Below are 22,340 nucleotides of genomic sequence, written 5' to 3'. Positions count from 1 at the left end.
TCGTGGGTTGAAGGGCGCCCCCCAAAAGATGTGGCCAAGTCTTCACCCCCAGAACCAGAGAACGTGACCTTGGTTGGGAAACGTTTCTTTGCAGAAGTAAAGGTCTCGAGACGAGATCATTCCACTTTACCTACCTGGGCCCACCAACCAGTGACATGTGTCACATTATAACACGGAAAAGCAGACACACAGAGGGGCCACATGAAGACGGAGGCAGACACCGGAGGGGCACGGCCACAGGCCAGGATGCCTGGGCCCCCCTGAAGCTGGAGGAGGCAGGAAGGACCCTTCCCCAGCACCTCCAGAGGGAGTGAGGCCCACTCATACCTTGATTTTGGACTTCTGGCCTCCAGAAGGAGAGAATAAATTTTTCTTGTTCTAAGCTTCCTGGTTCTTTGTAATGAGTGATGGGAGCGCTAGGAAATGAACGCAGGATGTCTGAGGAGTGCTGCTGGGAAGAGGGGACAGAGCGGCGACCCAGAGCCTCGGCCAGGCCAGGCCGAGGCGCCGAGCACCCTGTCCTCTGCAGCTGGGATCCTGTGCCGGTCGAGGTGGGCTAGCTTAGCCGGTGTGGCCGGGAAAGACTAATGGAAGAGACAGGCAGGACGGGCAGGATGGGTCCCGGCCGTGAGGACTAAAGATTCCACAGTGAGTGGTCGGCGTGGAGAAGCTACGAGGAGGCCAGAAGGTAGATAGGGGAGGCAGGAGACAAGGACAGCGAGGGCAGAGGGGTGCAGAGGGGAGTGTGGGGCGCCTGGAACCACAGAGGCAGGCAAGTATGTGGGCAATACACAGCAGCCCTGACAGGGGACAGGGACGGGGACAGGGATGGGGTGCACTAGGAGGGACTTCATCTCTGCCCATAGTTGGCTTTTTCACAAGGAGAGTAACTCATGCATAGTCTGATTAAATACACATCCCTTGAAAAGGAACCTCACGCAGAATCCAAAGACGCCCATACAACAGGCCGGAAGGTGGAGGCCCCCAGAGGGCCAAGGGTTCTGCGGCTGGTGTGAGAGCTGGGGCTGGTGGGGACTCCTCCCGGGCTCCCCCTTTCCCCCAGGTGTCCTTGAGCCCCTCCTGCCACAGGGACTGCACCCCACCCACACGGCCTAGGGGACTCCGGTGATGTGTCCCCCATTCCATGCTACACCCCATGGCAGATGGAGCTTCCCAGGGACCTGCATCCCTGTGCTGGGTAACCCCCATGACCCCTGTGGCCTGCGGAATGAAGCGCATCTTCTCCCTTGGCCAGAAGGAGCCCGCCTCGCCGGGGTGCCCCCCGCCCCTGCCCCGCCAGCGAACGGAGCCCTCCAGGAGACAGGGACACAGAGCCTGCTCCCCAGGGCACTCACAGCACCCCCGGGGACTTGCGAGTCTCCTGCCAGCAAACCAGGCAGGGCACCCACTCCTTCCACAGCCTTCCCTGAGCCCGAGGGGACGCAGGCTCAAACTTTCTCTTCTCATCACCAACAGACCATCTGGAGACAGGCAGGAGCTTGCCGAGAGCGCCGCGCCTGAAGTCCCAACACGCATCTATCGTCTCAGGTCTAGAGGCTGGAAGCTCGCAGTTTGGCTGCTCCGTAGGGAGGCCTCTCTCCTTGGCTTGCAGCAGATGGGTCTTCTCGGTGTGTCCCAGTCCTCCCTCCCTTCTGAAGAGGACACGAGTCCTGGTGAACTCACGGTACCTTCATCAGCCCTTGAAAGGCCCCATCTCCAAAGATGGTCACGTTCTGGGGTGCTGGGGGACGAAGGGAGGGAGGAGGAAGGAGAAAGCCGTTGAACTCTGTCTCCGTCTGCAGACCAGACTGGCCTGAAGGAGGGAGAAACAGCCATTCTCAGGTGGAGGGAGAGCGGGGAGAAGGTGTTGCCGCTGCCCTGCCTCTCAAGAATGGGAACCAAAGTTCTCCGAAGAGGAAGACATTGTAACAAGAAAGGGCTTGGAATCTCGGGAAGGAACGACCAGCACCGGACTGGGAAAACCCGGGGCAAATCTGTCAGACGACCCTTCTCATGAGCGTTTTAAAATCATATTTGACCGTAGAGGCAAAATTGTCATATGTGATGGGATGTTTAATACAGCTCTGTCTGTCTCTCCGTCTCTCTCCCTCTGTTCCCAGTTGCAAAAGACACCCCTTCTCTCCTCTCCCCATCCCCAGCTGAGACTCCCTTCTCATGACCTTGACGGTGCCCTGAAGCCCAGGCCGCAGCCACGGCTGTCCTGCCCTCTGTAACTGGATGACCAGTTTCTGGGTCCAGGGAGGCCTTGTGCCCACCACCCCCTTCTACTTCTCTATCTTTTGGATCATTTCCAGGTGGCGTTTCCTGATCCAGAGGAGGGAAACTCGACCAATTTAGCGCGCTGGATGGGAATCCACTGACGTAGGCATTTCGGGAGAATTCTGTCCGCTGGGGCTTTCCTCTGGGGAAGCACCCTTGCTCTCAACCCCTGAGCTTCCCGGGGCTGACTCCTGCCAGCATGGAGCGGGTGACCCGAGGCTGGCCAATCAGAGCATCTCGGCCCCTGGCTGCGCAAATCCGGCAGGGAATTAACGGGAGGCAGGAGAAGGGTTCTGGGACACCTGTAGGAGCCGTTGGTGGGAAAGGACCGTCTGCCACCCCCGCCGAGGCTGCAGGTGGATGGAAGAGAAGCCACAGCTGCTGGGGACCATGTGTCATTTCGAGGGGAGAAGATGCAAAGAGAGACTCTGGGGCTGTCCCGCCACCCCAAGCTCCACAGCGTGCCCGAAGCCAGGCACACCTGACCTTTTAGGAAGGTGAACCAACCCCCCCAGCCCACCCCCTCCACACACACAGGGTGACCGCCTTGAGGCAGTGTAAGGATTCTCACATCACAGGTGGAGAAACAGCCCAAAGAAAGAATTCTTTTGCATTTTGCTTCGGGGACCTCTCCCCTGGACAGGCTTAACCAACCGAGTCACTTCCTGCCCCTGGTACTTTCTCCTTATTTGACCCCACGTCGGTGCTGTGCATCTGAAGCCGGGACAGCCAGACAAAATAGAGGACACCCGGTTAAGTCTGACGTTCAGATGAACGATAAATAATTTCTGAACATAAGTATATCTCATATTTCATGGGATAGACTTCTCCTAAAAAGCGTGCTGCTTCTCCAAGATTCTGATGTAACGGGGCTGTCGTGTTTCTATTTGCTAGACTTGACAACTGTCGAAGGCGGGGGGAGATACAGCAAGAGGGCAAGCCCACCTTCCTGTGAGGAGTAGAGGCCCGTCAACGGGGTGAATGCAAGGCCCAGCCTTGAAGACTCTTCCCCGTCTCCTGCCAGAGGACCCACGTCAGCCACAGAAACTGTCATCCCAGCTTTTTGGCTGCCAGGTCAAGTGAAAACGTGACCTAGAGTGAAAAAGTATTAACCATCAACACTCTAGTGTGAATTAGTCCACAAAGATGCGCATCTACTCATTACTATGGGCTGTGCTGTGGGGAGGACACGCCACTTCACTTTCCCCTGAAGTGCTTGTCTGCAGGGCACAGAAGCTCACAAGTGAACAGGTGTCGCGTGGCTGTCGACCTGGGCTCCACGTGTGAGTCACTGCGGAGTGTCACAAAATCTTAGCTGTCCAGGCCACATCCAGCCTAATTAGACCCCATCTCCCGGGACCGGATTTCTCCCTGGGTGACTCCGCCGTGCGACCAAATTTAAGAACCAGTGGAAGTAACTGTTCCCGGCCACGAGTTCTAGTGCTGGTGAGGGCTGCCGTCGGGGAGCCCACTCGGTCCCAACCACCTCGCAGACAGAATTCCATGCGACTCTCCCCACAGTCGCTCAATGCACACCTTGCGTCCGCACGAGGACACAGACTCAGAGTGACTCACTTACTCAAGGCGGCACCGTTAGCGGGCGTGGGGGGATTCACTGCCTGACCCCACAGCCCTCCCGCCGTACTGCTTCCGCGCGACGCAGCTCGGGGTGCAGCTTGGGGTCCGTGCCTTCCCTCTGCGGTCCTGGACTCCCTCACCCGGGCAAGGGCTAGAGGACGCCGGTCAGCAGGTGTCGCTCACCCCGCACTGCCACCTGGGGCGGGAGCAGGGGGGAGGGGTCGGCTCTGGGCATGTCTGCGGCAGTGGGGGTGCGTGCCAGTATAAAGTGGGGAGTCCTTGTGGGGCATGGGAAACACCTCACGAAATGGCCTCGGGAGACTAACTTTGATCTTTGGCGGACTCCCAGCCGACGGGGTGACCTGGACCCTTGCCCGCGCCAGGCACGGAGCAGCAGCTCCACGCCTCACCGCCCTCTCCATCCTGCTCCCGTTTTACAGGTGAGGACACTGAGGCTCGAGAGGTTGATGATTTGCTCCAGAACGAACAGCTGGCGGGGAAGTTTTGTCCTAAGAAACACAGCAACTTCTTCACACTTTTTAGTAGTCGTGACCACTGGTTACCACTGGCATCTAGTGGACGGAGGTCTAGTGGACGGAGAGGCGGGGGTCGCTGTTCATCATCCCCGCTAACACTTGCAATTCCCCCCCCCCCACCCCGCCCCTGCCAAGACTGCCCTCACCACGCAGATCCTAGCGGAGCGTGGGAGGAAACGGGCACCCAGGCCCGCACGGCCTCCACTGCTGAGTTAAACTATTCGTATTCGACCCATCTGAGCCCCGGCCTCCAAGGAGGCTGCGATGACCAGGAGCTTCTGTAGAAAGTGCAGTTTTAAAGAGCAAACACACCAGTGTCTCCTCTGAGCTCAACACCAGGCTCTGCTTCTCTTCCCTCCCCTTCCCGCTCTCGCTGGCATCCCAGCTGGGTAAGGAAAGGCGACCTTTGGTACAAATTGTGCTTTAATGTAGAAAACAAAACTCATGTACATCATAAATACAACACGGGGGGTATAAATAAAGTAAGAAAATAGAGAGGTGTACATCGAACAAAATAAATTACGCATAAATACCACGTTGGCAACTAAGTGCTGGGGAAGGGCCCCTCTCCCCGCTGCTTCTGCAAGTCACTGGCAAGACCGGCAGCTTCCAAACCCAAGCTCTCCCGGCTTCTGAACCGGACGTGCAGGTCTCCCTAAGGGGGGGAGGCTGCCAAGTCCCACCGCCTGGCAAAAAGGCTGGCAATGGGGAAACAGCCCCACAGGCTGTGTCTGCTCCTCTGCACAGCTGCAGAGAAAGGAGGGAACATGCCAGAGGCAGAGACCCACGGGGCTCTGTCCAGAGGGGCGCCCACATGCCCAGAGCCGACGGGATCCCAGGGAAGAAGCGCTGCTGTGTTTGTCCTTGTGTCCTGTCCCTCCGAGCAAGTGGTCGTTCACTCAGGGCTGGTCGACCAGACAGAGCCCTGCAAGTGTTGGCTATGTGCCGGGCGCTGGAGGTCAAGGGGAGAGGCAAGTGAATTCCCCGATGTGCCCTGGGCAGACTGCCAAGTAGTCCGGTGAAGGTTATCCCTCCCAGAAGCAGCCGTAGTGGGGAGTTCTTAAGGGTTACCCAGGCTGGAGAAGGCCTCTGGGCTCCCCCTGCTCCCGAAGCCTGCTTGGCCGTGCCTGTGCCAGGTCAGTTCTGTCCTGGAAGGGTTAGGGGAGAGCCAGCGCTCCTCTCTGCAGCGGAGAGCTCGATCAATTCTCCTACGTCAGAGTCGCATTTACCCAGGGTTCCACAAAGCTGATCACCTGTATGAGTTTAAATTGACCGCTTTTCTTCTGGCCGCCCCTGCTGGAAATGACGGGATAGAGAACTGTAGAACACGTCAGCTTGGCCCAACAGCTTTCCCAAAGGTAGTGAGCTCCCGGTCAGTGGAGGTATTCGAGCGGGATCAGGGCAGCACAGCAACTGTCCGGCAAGGGCCAAGGAGTGGGGAGGGGCTTACGATTTCACGAGCATACAAGTCTATCCGCTAGGAACTGGGACAGCCAATGTCCGACTCTGTGTATGTACAAGTTCTAGATGGTTCTTCCTAAAGCTAACTGGAGCACGAGCCCAGGATTGTACTCGTAGAAGCGGCCAGAACCCGCTTTGCAAGCGCCACAGGTCTGCTACGGTCCTGGCCTCTAAGGGTGGTGTGGGCACAGGGCGAGGCCACAGTCCCACTCATTTTTGGAAGCTAGGACTTTTCACTAGTCCCATTTTGGTGGCAATCCCAAAAGGGTCCATGCTGTCTGTTTCTAGGGGGGCAGAAAACCCATCAGCCTCCACGTGGTCCTGGAGGTCCCTGGGCTCTGCCAGGCTCCCGGGCAGCATGGGCAAGAAATGGGACAGGGGCAGAAAGCCCCGATCCTTGTACAGCTGCCTTTGTTTCGCACTGCTCAGGGAGACGGGGAGACGGTGCTTCTTGGACCGGTACACGTTGTAGCCGTCGGGGCGGATCTCCTCCTCGAAAGCACAGTCTCCGGCAGAGTACTGAGGCTAGGGAGAAAAGGGGAGGGCCATGAGTACCAGTGGGGGCCCCGTGGGGTGACATCACCAGAAGCAGCAGAGAGGCTGGGCACAGGGGGCCATCTGAGCTACAGACTCCCGTGTGGGTCCACGTGATCAGTCCTACGAATGCGTGTGTGGAGTTACACTTAAAGTACGTGCTTTTGCGTGTACATTCATGCTTCTAGAAAAGTATGCATTACATTAATACACACCCTGAGCGTATACGAATATGAACACGATAAATTATCATATGAAACGTGAAGTACGACATAATAAATATACTTCAATATAAACTTGTACTGCTTTGTAAACTCATATAAAACTTTACATAAACCTGCTTTATATACCTTTATAACCTTTGTGCACACGCTCAGGTGTGTAATTCACGTGTGGTTTACGTAGGGGCCCAGTATCTGTCTATACAGATTGTCTGCGTGTCTTCTCTCTCTCTCTGCCTAAATCACACCACTTCTTCAGTTTAGTCTTGTTCTGAGCAACAGAGGCATAAAATCAGCCATGCAACACGCGTGTCTGAGTCCCTGATCCCCACCCTTATAGGAAACACAGGACACAGGACTAGCGACATGGAAAAGTCCCTGGCGGCCACCGACACCTGGGGAGACACCGCTGAACTAGGTGTGCTCTGATCCCATCTGGGAACCGGATTAAAGCACCTATTCCCCATTCAGACCTGCGTTCAATGAGCGGTGGGCCATTCTGAGGCCTTTTTTCTGGGGCCCATGTAGGCAACCTAGGCCCCCACGGGGTCCTTCCTTCTGTGGCCCAGAGCCTTCCAGGCAACTTGCCAGGATTATCAAGATAAAGCCGGCCCCCTCCCCCCAGGCCCAGGACAGAGCCTGCACCCAGCGGGGTGGCGGGAAATGCAAGCCGAAGGGCGGAAAAGCAGCCCCTGGGGTCCCAGAACGCTGGTAGCCAGACAGGTACCTGTGGGCCAAGTCCTGTGCCAAACAGAGGAAGGTCATTACCCCGTGGGGGACACAGAGGGCGGGGAGCCAGGGAGGGCTGGGCGGTAAACATCCCCGGGAGGCACCCAGCCGCGTCTGTGCCCAAGCCTACAAAGGTCGCTGAACTGCAGGTGGGTGAGCGCTGTGCTGATAAGGCACTGATAAGGCTTGGGCATGAAGCAACAGCCAGCCCCGCTCCCGAAGCGGGAACGCGGCCACCAGACAGCGGGGGAAATGCAAAGCCATAAACACACAAGGGAAGAGAAAGCAAATGGGGGCAGCATCGCACTCTCCCGGTCCTCTGGGACAAACGAGCACCCCCGTTCTCTTCTCCAAACAGGAAAGCAACTGACTTCCATCCAGTAGCTTGGAGAAAATGGGATTTATTTAAAAAACAAAAACACACACAAAAAAACCTCTGTCTTGGCTAAACCATACCCAAGGGATCAAGTAGCAGAGCAGGATTTTGGGGAAGGGACACCCTCCACCCCAGAATCTGGACTAGAATGGTGGGTTGGACCCCTCTGAGCCCGCGGGTCCTCCAGACCTTCCTCCCCTCCGCCCCAAGTAAATGTCACAACAACAGTTGCAACTGTGGGTTTGGGGCGGCCTTGGGTGTCAGCTTTCAGCAAGCCGACCACCTCCTTTCTTTCCCTTCGTTCTGGTCCTTTCACGCGGACTCCGCCATAAAACCTGAAACAGACCCTCTGGATAAATGCGCTAAACCGGCCTCAGAGACACAAAACAACTGGGACACTAAAAAGATTCGCGCTGCGGGGGGAGGCCCGGCATCTGCATCTTTTCTTGGGGGGGAGGGCATCCCCGGAGGCGCGGCCTCCCCCCGCCCCGCCCGGCTCCTCCCGCCGCGCCCCCGACCCAGCGGGGCTGCATTGAGGCCCCTGCGCCGGGCCGGGACCTCACACAGCCTCTTCTGTGCGCCCGGGGGCGCGGGAGGGGCGCGGGCTCCCTTTGAACTCCCAGTCTTTGTTCCCAGAGACCGAGACCCGATATCCGCGCACTTCCTGCCCCGAGACCTCGATGGTTACCTGGGCCTTCCCAGCCCGCCCCCGCCCCAGCACCCTCCCCCCCAAAGCATCTACCGTACAGGTGGGCGCGACACGAGGAGGAACACGCCCCCGGAGTATTCTTCCAACGCGTCAGCAAAAACCACACTGCTTTTCCGATAGATGTACATTAGAAGAAGAAGAAAAAAACCCATCCCAAATGTAATTTTTCCTGACTTGTTTGAAGGCTGGCTTTTAAAAAATGATCCAAGTTGTGAATATCCTTTCTCGTGCCTTCCTTTTACTGTATGCCGCAGGGAGGGAAACGGGGGCGAGGACCACACACGCGCACGCCCAGACTGAAAAGGCCCGAGGTGGCTTTCACTGCTTAATGTCAAAGAAAGCCGAGCACAGCGCTTCCTCCGTCCCACTGGGCCGGCCTTCGGCACGACTGGAGATGTAAAGGCAGCTCTGACCCATTCTCTGGCTACCAGCCGGGACCGTAAACTTCCGTAGAAAAAAAATTCGCACATCAGCTTAATCTGGCCCTTTGCCGTCTTCCCTCCCGAGCCCCACGCCGGACCCGGGGCAGAAAGCGAGGAGAGCCTGGATTCGATGCAGCACGCCCAGCTCCCCTGCGGGGCCCCGCCTGGGGACAGGCGTACGTCCCGCGCCCGAGCTCGTATCCCCCCGCGGAGACACCTACCAGCCCTTGCATCCTGCCGTCCGCGCCCATGCAGAGATAGCGGTCGCTGTACACGCCCTTGATGGCCACCGTCCGCAAAGCGACTGCCCGGATCTCCACCAAACCTGGGCGCGAGAGAAGCAGAAGGCTGTAGCCGGGACCCGCGGGGCCCCCAACACGTGGATGCGGTGGGCGCGCAGGCCCAGGCCCTTCCCCACTTCCCCGTCTCCTCGTGCTGTCTACCCTAGGGAGGGAATGGGACTCCCAAGTGCCAAGCTCTGGAGTTCCTGGGATGGGGGGTTCGCGAGAACTAAAGGGGACAAGCGAGCGATAAGGCATGGGTGCAGTGGGTCCACGTGCCGGCACCCCCCTCCCTCAGCTCCCCGCGCTGTCAGGGGCCCCGGGCAGGGAGCAGAACGCACAGGGGCCAAAACATGGGGTTCCCGAAAAAGGTAAAGGGAAGGGACACCGGGGCGAGTGGGCACTCACTGTGCGCGCTCTGGCCCCGCGCGCAGTCAACCCCGCCGTCGGTGCGGATGCGCAGGAAGCAGCTGGAGAGGCCGTGGGGGCCGGCGGTGTACAGGTGCCGTAGGCGGATGGGCTCACCCCAGCCGTAGTGCACGTGCGGCCCCGCGTCCGAGAAGGCTAGGGGGCGCCCGGCTGCGGCCAGCCAGAGGCCGGCAAGGACCAGCGCGCGGGTTACCGCGCACCGACTCGGCGCGCTCCGCATGTTACCTCCCTCGGGCTCGGCACGCAGTTCAGACGGCGAGGGTGCGGGAGGCTGGGCGGCAGCAGGACTGCGGGTGCAGCGGCGGGGTGGGTGCCTCCAGCCAGCAGTGGCCTCCGGGCGCCCGTGCGCTCAGCGGTCCTGCTCCGACGGCACGGCGGCGAGCGGCCAGCGGCCTTATATAGCGCGTCTTACCCTCGCGGCGGGTGGGTGCCCGCGACACCCGAGCATTTCTTATCAGGATTGCATCAGCCCTCCGCCCCCCGCACACACCCACTCACACCCCGCCTCCCGCCGCAGCCCCTCCCCGGACCCCGCCCGGGTGACCCCGCCCAGGCCTCCCAGATCTGGGGGAGGAGAGGCCCCGTTTCACCGGAGGGTTCGGGGGAGCTCCTCCCCGCCGCGCAGGGGCCCGGGACCAGGTCTCCTTGGCTGGGAGAGTCTGATTTTATAAAGCAATAAAGGAGACAACCGGTTCCCGCCCCCACGCCCCCGGCCCCCCCAGGGAATGCGCTCGTGGCGAGGCGCTAGCAGGAGCAGGGAGCAGGAACCCCGTGACCAGAGACCCGGGCACCGACCTTTGCATCCCTCACCCCCTATACGGAGAAGCTTCGCCTTGGCTTTGGGGCGCCCTCCCCTTAAAAGCCCGCATCCGCTCCCTCCCACGACGGCCCTAACCGTCATATCTCCAGATGCCAAGCCGTCCATTAGAATTTCCCCCTGCCGCTCGGACTAGCTCACGTTTTCCTGGTCTTATGTTCTCGCGATCCCGGCCCCCCTCCCGCCCCTTTTACCCCTGTCCATTGCCCCCCGACGGGGGGCCGGGCTCGCGGCCCGGGAGGAACAATGGAGGAGTGGCGCGCGGCGAGCGCTAGATGGCGCTTCCGCCCCGGTTTCGGCCTCGAGGCCGGCCAGAGCGCGCGGCGGGGCGGGAGCCGGGGCGGGAGCCGGAGCCGGGACGGGCGGTCACCCCGCAGGCGCCTTCCGCGGGGGCGAGGCGGGCTTGCTTCTGCACGCGGGGAAGCTCTGGCTTCCCAGCCCGAGCCAGGCGCAGCGCAGGGAGCCCCTTCTGAGTGCCTTTTGTCGTTGGTCCGGTCCCTGGGTCCCTGAGCTCTTTCCCTGGACCAGGGCGCGATGTCCTGGGACACTGCGGGAGGAGAGGTCAGGGAGGGCCAGAGCGGCAGTGAGGGGCGCTGCTGGGCAGGGGCCGGCGCCAGGCCGGGAAACTGGGGCCACTTGGTGAAGTGGCTCCCGCAAACCAGACTTTCTCTGATGATGCTCAGAAAAGGGGGGAAAGCATCCAGACAAGCCCGGCTGGGAAGGAGAGGGTCCTCCCAGGGACCTTCCGCCGGACACTGATTCTTTCTCATTTATTCTCCAACCCCCCCGAACTCCTGGGTGTGGGGGCCCAGGAGATCGGTTCTGGGGGAAAGTCATGCTGTCTCAGCGCAAAGGCAATGGGCGGACAAGCAGTCCAGACACAGAGAGAGGAATCAGTGCCAGGCCTAATGAATTTCAATGAGTAAGGGCCATGTTCATACCCCAGTCCGTGACTGGCGTTAATGACCGAGCGTGCAGAAAATGTCACCAGGAAAGGCTTTACAAAAAGACATCATCTCAAAGGCTTTATAGACCAGGACCCCCACGCTGCGTGTCTCGGTTCAGAAAGCCACCGCTTCTGTTAAATCTAATTACTTCCCCCCTGTGGCTTTAAATCGACAGGGCTCCTATTAAACTTAATTACCCTCCCCTGCAGCTTTCATTTTAAAGATCCTGGATAAATGTGGGGCACTGAGGAGGATGGCAGGAGCTGCCTTGGGGGACGCACCAGAATGGGTCTGGGGGCGGGGAACACCGGCCTCTGGCCCCACCCCTGCTCTTGTGCTACGCGCCCCATGACCAGAGTGGGAGGAGAGCGTCCACTGTGATCGCGCAGCCCCGGAAGGTGGTAAAGGCGGCAGCAGCTTGTCCTGAGCACATCATGGGTGTTCTCGGCTTAAACCCCTATAGAACCTCTGTGGGGGTTCTGTCCCTGCCTCCTTGAACAGATAAGAAACAAGGGCCCCAGCACGGTGGGACCCAGCCTGCAAGTGGTGGCCAGAACATCGGCACCTAGGCCATCAAGCTTGTAAATCCAGGCCGTGCCTCGGCTCTGAGAGGTGGTGTGGCCACCAGGCAGGAGAGCAGGCTCCGTGGTCAGAGTCCCTCCGCCACAGATCCGTGCCTGGCCCGTGCCTGTGCAGGTCGTGGACCTGCTGGGCCTGTTGCGTCCTCCTGCCTGTTTTGAGCCTTGTCCTGGGGTCCCATGGGAGAGCAGACATGAGGTCTCAGATACGGTTCATGAAGAGCGACGGCCATCCACTAAGCGTCACCCACCGGGGTACTACACCATTTCATCGTCGCAGGGTGCTCTGAAAGTCTGGGTGATTAAATCGTGCTGCAGATCAGGAAACGGATGCGTTCAGAGCTGTCGGGAGAGGCCGCAAGTGTCTGCACCCCGCTCAGCGGAGCTGGGGGCCTGGGCAGATCTGCTGGTACCCTGGGTCTCTGTGGGGGAGGAAGACTAGGAGGGGCAGAGGAAAGGCGGAGCTGGCCAGCAGAGGGCGCTGTGGTCAAGGCTCCAGGTGAGTGTCGCCCAGGAGGAACCCAGTGCAGACTCCACCTGCAGCCACCAGGTACCGGGGAGGGGTTGACCGGAATCTTCTGGTGGTGACCGCCCCAGGTGGCCTACCCCAGTGTGGAGGGGTGATTGGAGCCAGACTGCACGTCACCCCGATGCCCCGCTCAGCACCCCCAGAGGGCACAGGCCCAGGTGACCAGAAAGACCTTGCTTGGCAGCTTGGGTCTGGATTTGATGCCAGCAGGGATCCCTGGAACAGCCCTAAGCCCTTTTCCCGGGGTCACCCTCTCTCAACCCGAGCTTGTCTGAGTTGGTCCTGATGTGGCAAATGGGAGCCACACTAAGGGATTTTCATTGTTTCTAGACCCACCTCCCAGCCCCCAAGAAATTCTGATTCCCGTTGACTTCCAGTCTTCGCATCACGAAAGTAGTTGTTTTTCTTTTCACTTTACGGCTAGAAATTTGCGTTACAATGTCAAACATGCCTTCCTAAGTACAGAAGCACCTCCTCAGGCCCATCCCAGAGCCCCCGCCCCCGCCTCACAGTTGAGAAGTCCTTTGTCATTACAGAAACTTCTGGATGGTGGTAAAAATCTTCATCAAAAAGTAAAAACCACCAAAATGAGCCTGGGACAGAAAGGACTGTGAATACTTGGGTTGGGGAAGCCACTGGTTCCTGACCGAGCCCAGAAGGGAACTGGGGCATGCCTGAGTCGTCCAGGACTTCTGCTAGAATCTGCTAGAACCTGCATCATTTCCCCCAAGGCATTCTGTGTCATCAAAATCCGTTTTTCCCCTTCTAGGATCATCATTCTAAAAAAGCAGCACCCCGGTAGCCCAGAAATTGGCAGAGACCATAGAGAGCAGAAAAGGGAAGACTTTTCTGAGCCTCTTTATTTGTAAGACAGCGAAAGGCGGGCTTTTAACCTCCAGATGAGTTCATGGGAGAATTAGCAAAGGTAACTCCATCAATGCAGAGAGAAATATTTACACAGAGACGGCCTGGCATGCGTGGGCACATGATAGGAGGGTAGCTATTGTTATTTATTTAAAGACTACTCTGGCTCCCTTTGCCGTGTTTAGTACTTATTTTAAAACATAGTCGCAATCCCACCCCCCCTAAAAAAGACAAACCTAGTCTATAGGGACAAAAATCTCCATCAGTAGTTGCCTGAGGCGGGAGATGGGGGTGGGGAAGCTTTCTGGGATGCGGGAATGCCCCTTTTCTTGATTGAGGCGCTGAATAACAGACAATGACATTGGTCAAAACTCAGTGAATGGGACCCTTAAAGTTAGCGTGCATTTCTGTTAAGTTGTGCCTTATGTTAAGTTGGAACATTTTCATGTGAAAGCTGTACTTGTTTGTGGATGAAAATTTGGAAGATACAGAAAACCACAACGGGGACAAGTCTAAAACCTGGACTGTTGACTGCATTATGAGCTCCTGTTTCTATTTGGGTGAATTTCTTCCTCAGACTTCTAAAAAATATATACATGTACCTTGGTAAAAAAACAAAAAAAAAATCAAAAAACAGAAAACAAAAAAACCCCAAAAAATAGCCAACATCTGAATTGTATCCTCCTTTCCTCCACGTACTGTGAACATCTCCGAGGACAATAAACCCATTTTACAGCCCCCACGGGCACTGGGAGATTTTGGGGACCACCATGTTCCTTGTGGCTGGACATTAGGTTGTTTCCAGTCTCCTCTCCCAGGTCACATAGGGGAGGAAATCTGCGGGGACGCAGGTCACACCTATCCACTGTCAGAAGGGGAACGGCCGGCCCCGTGGTCTCTTCTCCCCGGTAAGTCCCAGTCCCTGTACAAACACTGGATCGAGGGGGATGCGGCAGCTTTCCTCTAGAATTTGGGAAACTACCCTTCTCCATCCACACTAAGGGAGGCACAACTTCCTCCAGACTTGGTTAGGTGGGTCTGAGACTAGGTTTAAGTCACAGCCACCCCCAGCCAACCAAGCGACAGAGGACCTGGAACTAAGCTCCTTTGGGACCAGCTCCGTATCCTACCCCACCCAGGACCTGATACCCACCTGCTGGCTGAGTCCCCCCCCACACCACACCCCCCGCCCCACCACGGCCCCTGGGTGTGGTTGTGCCTCACTCTGCTGTGTGTGATACGGGAGCTGGCCGTTTTCCCTGGGACAGAGGGATCCTCCCAGCATGCCTACAAAACTGATTTCTGTAGGTGAATTCTAATCATTAAGGCAGCTGTGTGTTCCAGTGAAAAACATTTGGACCTGTCCCAGTGTGTCAATATCCAAGAATGCAGGAACACGGGAAATGTCACCTCAAGGGAAAAAAAAATTGCCCAATGAGAAAACACGAACTGTGCTCGCAGTGATGTCTCAAAGCTATAGCATTAAAATACTGATACTGGGCGGGGCACCTGGGTGGCTCAGTTGGTGAAGTGTCGGCCTTCGGCTCAAGTCGTGATCCTGGGGTCCTGGAACGGAGTCCTGCGTCCGGCTCCCCACTCAGTAGGGGGTCGGCTTCTCCCTCTCCCTAGGCTGCTCCCCCTGCTTGTGCTTTCTCTCTAATAAATAAATAAAATCTTAAAAAAAAAGAGTTTAAAAATATTGATATTGCAAAGTCGCAGAGGGACAGAGCGGGAGCACGGGTGACGCGGTGGCTCCTGACCAGCGAGGGCAAGAGCGTCCCGGGGCTGGGGCTGCGTTCCAGTGCTCTGCCGTCTGTCTCCTCCCGGACACACTTCCGTGGAGGGGGCAAATGCGTCCGCTCCGTGTGCAGCCGCGTCCGCAGTGCCTTGAGCACAACCTGACACGTAGCCGGTGGCCAAGAAGTAGCTCACGAATCACTGCAAGGAAACCGGGAGGTGTCCACGTGGCCGTGAACGCACTGGGTTCTTCTGTTTGTCTGTCCTTGCCTTGCACGTTCTGTCCATCCTTCCTTCCACCCGGCCCTGACTTCCCCGGCTGGATATTCACTGTTCACTGATCCGCCAACACTTTCCGAGCACCTCTGAGGGGTCAGAGCTCATGCATCGGACCTTTTCTTGCCCTGTGGTACCCCAGAGGCAGCGCCCCCGACCCAACCGGAGGGGCATGCTTGGGGCACCCAGCTCTGCAAGCAGGGAGGGTTAAGGTCGACATTTCTGTGGCAGGATCATTGGGGCCGGGGGGGTAGCACAAACAAGAACTCTCTTCAGAGTCCCCAGGGGTCCACCCACCCCCAAGGATGACCCCCTGCACCCTGAGCACTTCTGGACGGGCCATCTCGCTCTCATTTTCACCATGACGCGGGGAAGGCTGGCGGTCCTCTTGGAGAGGAGTCTGTGGCAGAGAGAAGCCTGCCGCGCCGGAGAGAAGAGCAGCGACACTCACCGTGGACCGGAGCCGGTCCACCTGCACCGCTCACGTCTAAGACCTCACCTCTGGAGAGGGGTCTGCTTAGCAAAACCCTTCCTTGCAGAGTTTCGGCAGCAGCGCCCGGCGCTGGCTGTGGACCCATTTCGCAGATGAGACCCCAAGGCACACTCGCCCTTGGCAGAGGCCGCCGGGCAAAAACAGACAGTCCCAGAGACTAAGCTTACATGGGCATGGAACCAGTGATTCCGGGTCATTTTACTCATTCTAGGGTTGGACAGGACCTTGAAGATGAGTTCTTAGAAGCCCCGGATCAGCAAAGGAACACGGTAAGAACCAGAGAGGGAGAAAGATGTGCCCAAAGACATTCAGCCTGTGGGCAGCAGAAAAGGGACCAGAACACACCCTGTAGACACAGCAACATCCCCTTCTCTCCCGAACACCAGAGTTGAGCACAACATCTGATTTGTTGTAAAATCATTTCAAAAAGAAAAACTCCACATGCTGGGGATTCCTTATTAAAAACACCTGCTCGAGCAGACTGGCTGTTTTGGGGGGCTGGGGAGGGGGTGCCTGGGGACTGACCAAACTGGCTGACGGTAAGGAGTGTGCTTTTAGGGCAGCTTTGAAGGCAGTAAGGGCTACGCTGAATTTTATGCTTTAAAAAGGCTGACACCGGGAGCGTCTGGCTGGCTCAGCTGGTGGAGTGTGACTCTTGATCTCGGGTTGTGAGTTCGAGCCCCACACTGGGTGTCGAGATTACTTAAAAATTTTTAAAAAGTGGGGGGCACCTGAGTGTGTCCAACTCTTGATTTCAGCTCAGGTCGCGATCTCAAGGTAATGAGATCCAGCCCGCGGTGGGCTCTACACTCAGCAGGGAGTCTGCTTGAGCTTCTCTCTCTCCCTCTCCCTCCGCCGCTCCCTGCCCCCATGCACACTCGCTTGCTCTCTCTCTCTCAAATAGATCTTTTCTAAAAAATACAAAAATAATTTCTTTAAAAATCTTTATGTAAATAAATAAAATGGTTAACGCTGTGTTATGTGAATTTCAGCTCAATTTTTAAAACAGGAACAGGGACGTAAACTGCTCCAAGGGACATCGCTGAGACCCTCGGGGACATCTGAATATGGACTGTCATCGGTCAGTTAACAGGTGTGTGGTCAAGTTTTCCGGGCTGGATGCTGGCATCACAGTTACGCAGCATGGTCCTCGTGACGCAAACCAGGTTCCCAGCCACGGTCCCGGGGAAGCTCCACAAGAGGGCCATGAACGCGTGCGGTTACTCTCATCAGTCCCATTTTCCAGAGCAGGAAACTGAGGCTTGGGATGCTACGTGGCCCACCCACAGCGGCAGCCCCAAGTAGGGTGTGGAGAAGAAGTCTGGCTATTTTGGGTCTTTTGGGGCGTGTCTCCTAGATAAACGGGAGTCATGTTTCATCCCTGATGTCACAGGCAGGGGACATACTTTCCAAGGCAGCCATTCCCTGGAGAATGACCCCAAAGGCTTGTCATTCCCTCGGGAACCCTCCCCACTGCCCCCCCATCCTATTCTGTGCACGTAGATATAGTGACTCAGTCTTTTGTCAGTTGGTAGCTTCCTTTGGGTTATATGCAATGCCTTTTATATTTTTTAATGGGAAATGATTTTTTTTAAAAGATTTGATTTATTTAATTGACAGACAGAGATTACAAGTAGGCAGAGAGGCAGGCAGAGAGAGAGGGGGAAGCAGGCTCCCTGCCGAGCAGAGAGCCCGATGCGGGGCTCGATCCCAGGACCCCAAGATCATGACCTGAGCCAAAGGCAGAGGCTTTAACCCACTGAGCCACCCAGGCGCCCCTGGGAAATGATTTTTACGGACTCAGTAGGTGGGTCTTGTCCTGCACTGGGAATTCAGCACCGAGTGTGAAGTGTGGCTCTTGTTTGGGACTATGGAGCAAACCTGCACCCCGGTCCCGGGGAACAGCCCTTTTAGGAACAAAGAGACCTAGAGAAGTCCAGCTCCAGCCTGACGGGTCAGAATGTTCTGCACTGTTTTCCTGTCACCACCGATGACGTCACCGTTTGGCTGAATGTGCCCGCTCTGGGCCAGTCCCCGCGTGCGTGCGTGCAGGTGTGCTCACGTGTGTGTGCACCTGTGAGTGTGCATGGGGGTGTGTGCATGCGAGCAACCCTCACAAGCGTGTGCGTGTGTTTAAGAGCGTGCTCCAGTGTATGCATGGGGATGAGTGTGTGCACGAGTGCACGCGTGTGTGACCGGCGGGTATCACAGCAGCCCTTGCAAGGATCCGGTCTCCGTGATACAGACGAGCAAAGGAAAGCTCAGAAAGACCCTTGTCCCTCGGCAGCACTTACATGACAGTCAGAATGACGTACGCAGTTTCCTTGGCCCTTGCCTCTGCCCGGTGTCCATACACTTGGTGGCAGGGAGTGTGCCCAGGCCTGGCAGGGGACCGCTCGGTTCCTGTGGGTTAAGGAAGGAGGAGAAAAGGAAGGGAGGAAGGGCAGAAGGCCCCGCGAGCGGTGACTTCAGCCCTCCAGGCTCCCAGCCCTGCCTTCCTAGCAGGTCAGCGGAGACCAGAGGTATTTCTGTTTTGAGGCATTTAGACAGATGCTCGGGGCTCAGTTCCGGCTAGGGTTTCTGGCCGCACATACCACAGACTGAGGGGGTTGGAGATTCCTTCCAAAGGCTCCTGCTGTGGGCCTTGGGGCAAGCGCTTGCCCTGGCTTCCCCATCCAGGAAATGGGACGAGACTCTGCAGAGGAGGAGAAGCTCAGGGAGCACCCCAGGCTCCCGGGGCCCCGAGGTGGGCCAGGCCCACAGGGTCTGGACCCAGCACCCCGTACCCCTGGAGGGTGGGTCCCTCAGCCCCAACCCAGACCTTTCGTGCTTGAGCTGTGACAAGAAGGAACCTCTTCCCAAAGCCCTGTATGGGGCTGGTCCAGACTCTGATGCTGCCAGTCAGCTCTTGTCTCTGGGTCCCTGCCCAAACCCCCCTGGGTTGTTGCGGCCCCACCCTCCGTTCTGGGATGACCTGTCATCTCTCAGGTGACACTCCTCCCCCGGCCCCCTTGTCCCCCATCTGATTCCTGTTCCCCCCAGCCCCGCCCGGCGCTAAGGAGGCAACACACGTAAGGGGGCCTGACCTAGGCTGTACGCCACATCTCCCCAGCCCCATTCTACAGACACGGAAACTGAGGCCTGAGGACAGTCAGCTAGCTGGGCCTCACCAGTAGAGGTTGGGGGCTCCCGACCCATGCCCCCTCCTCTCCTTCACCTCAACCCTTCTGCGTCCCCTTTGGTCCGTGCACCTGCTCCCACTCTTGGCCTTTCCCTCAAATATCCGCTCTACAGGCCCCGTTCAAGTCTCAAAGCCCCCCCGTGTTAATTTGGGTCCGTGAGCTCCTGATATCTTGTGTCAAGGTTTCTGGGCCCTACAGACAGTTCTCAACCCATTCTCCAGGATGCTCATGACCCCGGGAGGCCAGGAGGCAGCCCTGTGGATGGAGCGTCTCCTCCGAGCCCGAACCTGGGCCTGGAGGCGGTCAGACATCATGTCCCCCGCACACAGGCCTCTCCTTGCTGCGCGAAGCTCATCGCCTGCCTTGCTCTGTGCTCGGTGCTCCTTGGACAGGATTTCCAGCGGCTGATCTTGGAGGCAGCCACCGCAGGGGTCCAGCAAGGTGGCTGCACCTTGAGCTACCAGCAGAGCCGCGGGCTCACTCTCCAGGGTCCGTGGCTAGGGCAGAAGTGAACCTGACTTCTGTCCACCCCTCGGCAGACTGCGGCTCAGCTAGCCGGGCGCGCCTGCTTCCCTGAGGGGATCCGTAATGGGCGTGGGATGTGCACTTCAGAGACACTGACCAGGCAATGATGGGGACAGGTCACTCGGTGTAGAAAAACCTGGCCTCTCGTGGGCGGACCTTCCTCTCCCATCATTGGCGTCTGATTGCCATGATTTTTTTCCTAAGATTTTATTTATTTATTTGACAGAGATCACAAGTAGGCAGAGAGGCAGGCAGAGAGAGAGGAGGAAGCAGACTCCCCGCGGAGCAGAGAGCCCGATGCGGGGCTCGATCCCAGGACCCTGGGATCATGACCTGAGCCGAGGGCAGAGGCTTTAACCCACTGAGCCACCCAGGCGCCCCGCCATGATTTTGTTTTAAGGGCTCCTTCTAGAAGCTTCCTCATGAGACAGCTAGAGTCTCAGTATCCATCTTGTACTCGGGACCAATGACCCAGAATGTGTTCATGTGATGTCCTTGGTAAAACGTGGCCAGCTCCGTCCGGCTCCTCTGCCCCTTTCTGGTATGGAGTGTGTTGCCAGGTGGGCGCACAGCTGAGGCCCCAGAGACCACCCATGCCATGGGCATCACTACCGCCTGCCAGGTCACATGGGACTTTTCCAAGGGACAGGGATGTGGCATCCCGCGCTCTTTGACTTGAAATGGCCCCAGCCCACCAACGGTCAGCATCTTTGAGAACAGCTATGGCCATTTCCTGAGCACCTACTATGTGCCTGTGTGATCTGAAGTCCTCCCATCTCCCGACTGAGAGGGCGTGGCTCTTCCTGCCCCAGTCCACACAGCCCGCACACATCAGGGCTCGGACTCGAAGTCAGGACCCTTGCACCCCGCATTAGCGCCCTGGGGCCGCTCTAGCAGAGGACCACTCACTGGGCCGCTCAAACAACAGAAGCCAACCTCGTCTTCCTTCTGGAGGCTGGAGGTCGCAGATCAGGATGTGAGCAGGGCTGGTTCCTTCCAGATACTCTGAGGGACTGTCCTCCTTGCTCCTCCAGCTGCGGGGTGCTCCCGGGTCCCCTGGGCTCGCAGCTGCACCCCTGCAGCCTCCACTCTGCCTCCACACAGCTTCCTCTTCCCTCTGTCTCAGATCTCCCTCCCCGGGTCTTACAGGGACACTTGTCGCTGGGAATAGCGCCCCCCCCCCCCCCGATAAGCCAGAACGGTCTCATCGTGAGATCCTTCACTTAACTACACAAGCACTTAACTACCCTTCTCCGAATAAGGTCACAGCCGTCAGGTTCAGGTGGACACACCCCCTGGGGACACATTGCCGTCTCCATCAGTCAATGCCCAACAGAGATGCTCCTCCTTTGCCTGGGTGGCGGGTGCCGGAGAGTCATTCCCGCAGGGACGGGGGAGCACAGTCGTAGGTAGGAGGGCGGGTGTGGAGTCCTCTGGGCTCCCGGAGGGGACGGCTAGCAGGCCCAGATGGCCCTGAGGCTGGCCTCGGGTGGTCACCCCGGCAGAGGGCCAGGAACGCTGCCTGGCTCTTGGTTCTCTAAGGCACCCCTCCAGGCACCCTCCCATTTGGGGGCCAAATGGGCCTCTTCGGCCTTGTTCTCACCAGCCTGGCAGGATTGCAAAGTGCCCCCCCAGTCCCCTGTGCCCCCCACCCCCCTCGAACCTGGACCCTGGCACCCCACTGGTACCTTCCCACCAGGAAAGACCCCATGTGAGGAAGTGGGGCCTTGGCTTCCCACAGCGGGCGAGGCCTCGGGAGAGAGTCCACGAGTCTGAAACAGGTTGAAAAAGGCAAAGGATCGATGACAAGGAACCAACGGGTGAAAGGAGGCGGGGGATGGGGTGCGAGGACCTACCCAAGCACTTTTACCCCCCCCCCACCTCAAATCGTCACCATCCAGGGCTGGGTGAAAAACAAACAAACAAACACAAAAAACAGGGCACCAAACCAAATACAGATTAAAATGTGATTGTGTAAAAGAAAGAAAAAGAAAAAAAGCACAAAACATACACCCAGGTACATTTTTAAAAGGTAAGGGCATTCACCCATTTCTTCTTTTATACTTCTCTGCTTTCCCTACATTCCCTGACCGGAAGCGGATCCCTCTTATAATCTCTTATAATCACGACACAGAAGGCACTAAGCTGGCGACAGTATCGTTTAGACACCCCTCGGGGCCACAGACGAGGATGCCTCCGGCGTGGCTGGGTGACTCCGCTTGGCCGCTGAAACGCCGCGTTGACAGTGAGTGACCACACACGGGGACGTCTGTGCGGCTCCAGCGGTCAAAGGTGCGCAGACGGCACTGAGAGGTCCCCGAGGGTCACCTCCCACCCCAACATATCCCTGGAGCCCAGCACAGTGGCCTTCCAACAGGCTTCTCCAGCCAGAACCTTCCCCGAGTTCCCGGAGGGGGTCAGAGGTGGCTGGGACCCCCTGGCCGAGCCAGACTTGCTGGGCCACTCTGTGCGAGCCAAGAAGGCTTTTAACTTTTTCAAATGCTTTCGCGGCTCCCAGTGGTGCCTTCTCCAAAGGGCTCCATGAAATTCTCAGAGACCCGTCAAACCCAGCGAGTCTGTGAGCGCTTTGATTTACGGGACAGATGTTTGCCAGCTGACACTTGGAGGGGCTGGGGGAGGCGGGGTGGAATTAAATAAGAATAGGGGTGTCAGCTCCCAAAAGGTGGTATATCTCTGCTCTAATTCCTTGACGCCCAGTGTGGTTCAGGGGTCGGGGTTGTTAATGGGCGGGGAACAAATTGGGGGTTGCCACCTGTGGTCCTCCCGGGGGAGGGGGAGAATCCTGCGGGTCAGGGCCAGGCCCATGCTGCGTGCT

The 22,340-nt window shown here is 57.8% G+C and overlaps 1 protein-coding gene across 1 annotated transcript; it reads right to left on the bottom strand.

Annotated features, from left to right (window-relative positions):
• Window positions 1–4,883: 4,883 nt before the first annotated feature.
• FGF19 (fibroblast growth factor 19) lies at window positions 4,884–9,916 on the bottom strand. The gene is made up of 3 exons (XM_046014965.1): window positions 9,536–9,916; window positions 9,068–9,171; window positions 4,884–6,380 (listed from the first exon to the last, which is right to left on the bottom strand). Exons 1-3 carry the CDS (start codon window positions 9,774–9,776, stop codon window positions 6,066–6,068), a joined length of 660 nt encoding a protein of 219 aa, XP_045870921.1. The 5' UTR covers window positions 9,777–9,916; the 3' UTR covers window positions 4,884–6,065.
• Between the last annotated feature and the right edge of the window lie 12,424 nt (window positions 9,917–22,340).

The sequence above is a fragment of the Meles meles genome, chromosome 8 (genome assembly GCF_922984935.1).
Source record: "Meles meles chromosome 8, mMelMel3.1 paternal haplotype, whole genome shotgun sequence".
NCBI lineage: Eukaryota > Metazoa > Chordata > Mammalia > Carnivora > Mustelidae > Meles > Meles meles.
Note: the sequence above shows the minus strand (reverse complement) of the source record. Positions and strands in the feature narration are given on the sequence as shown.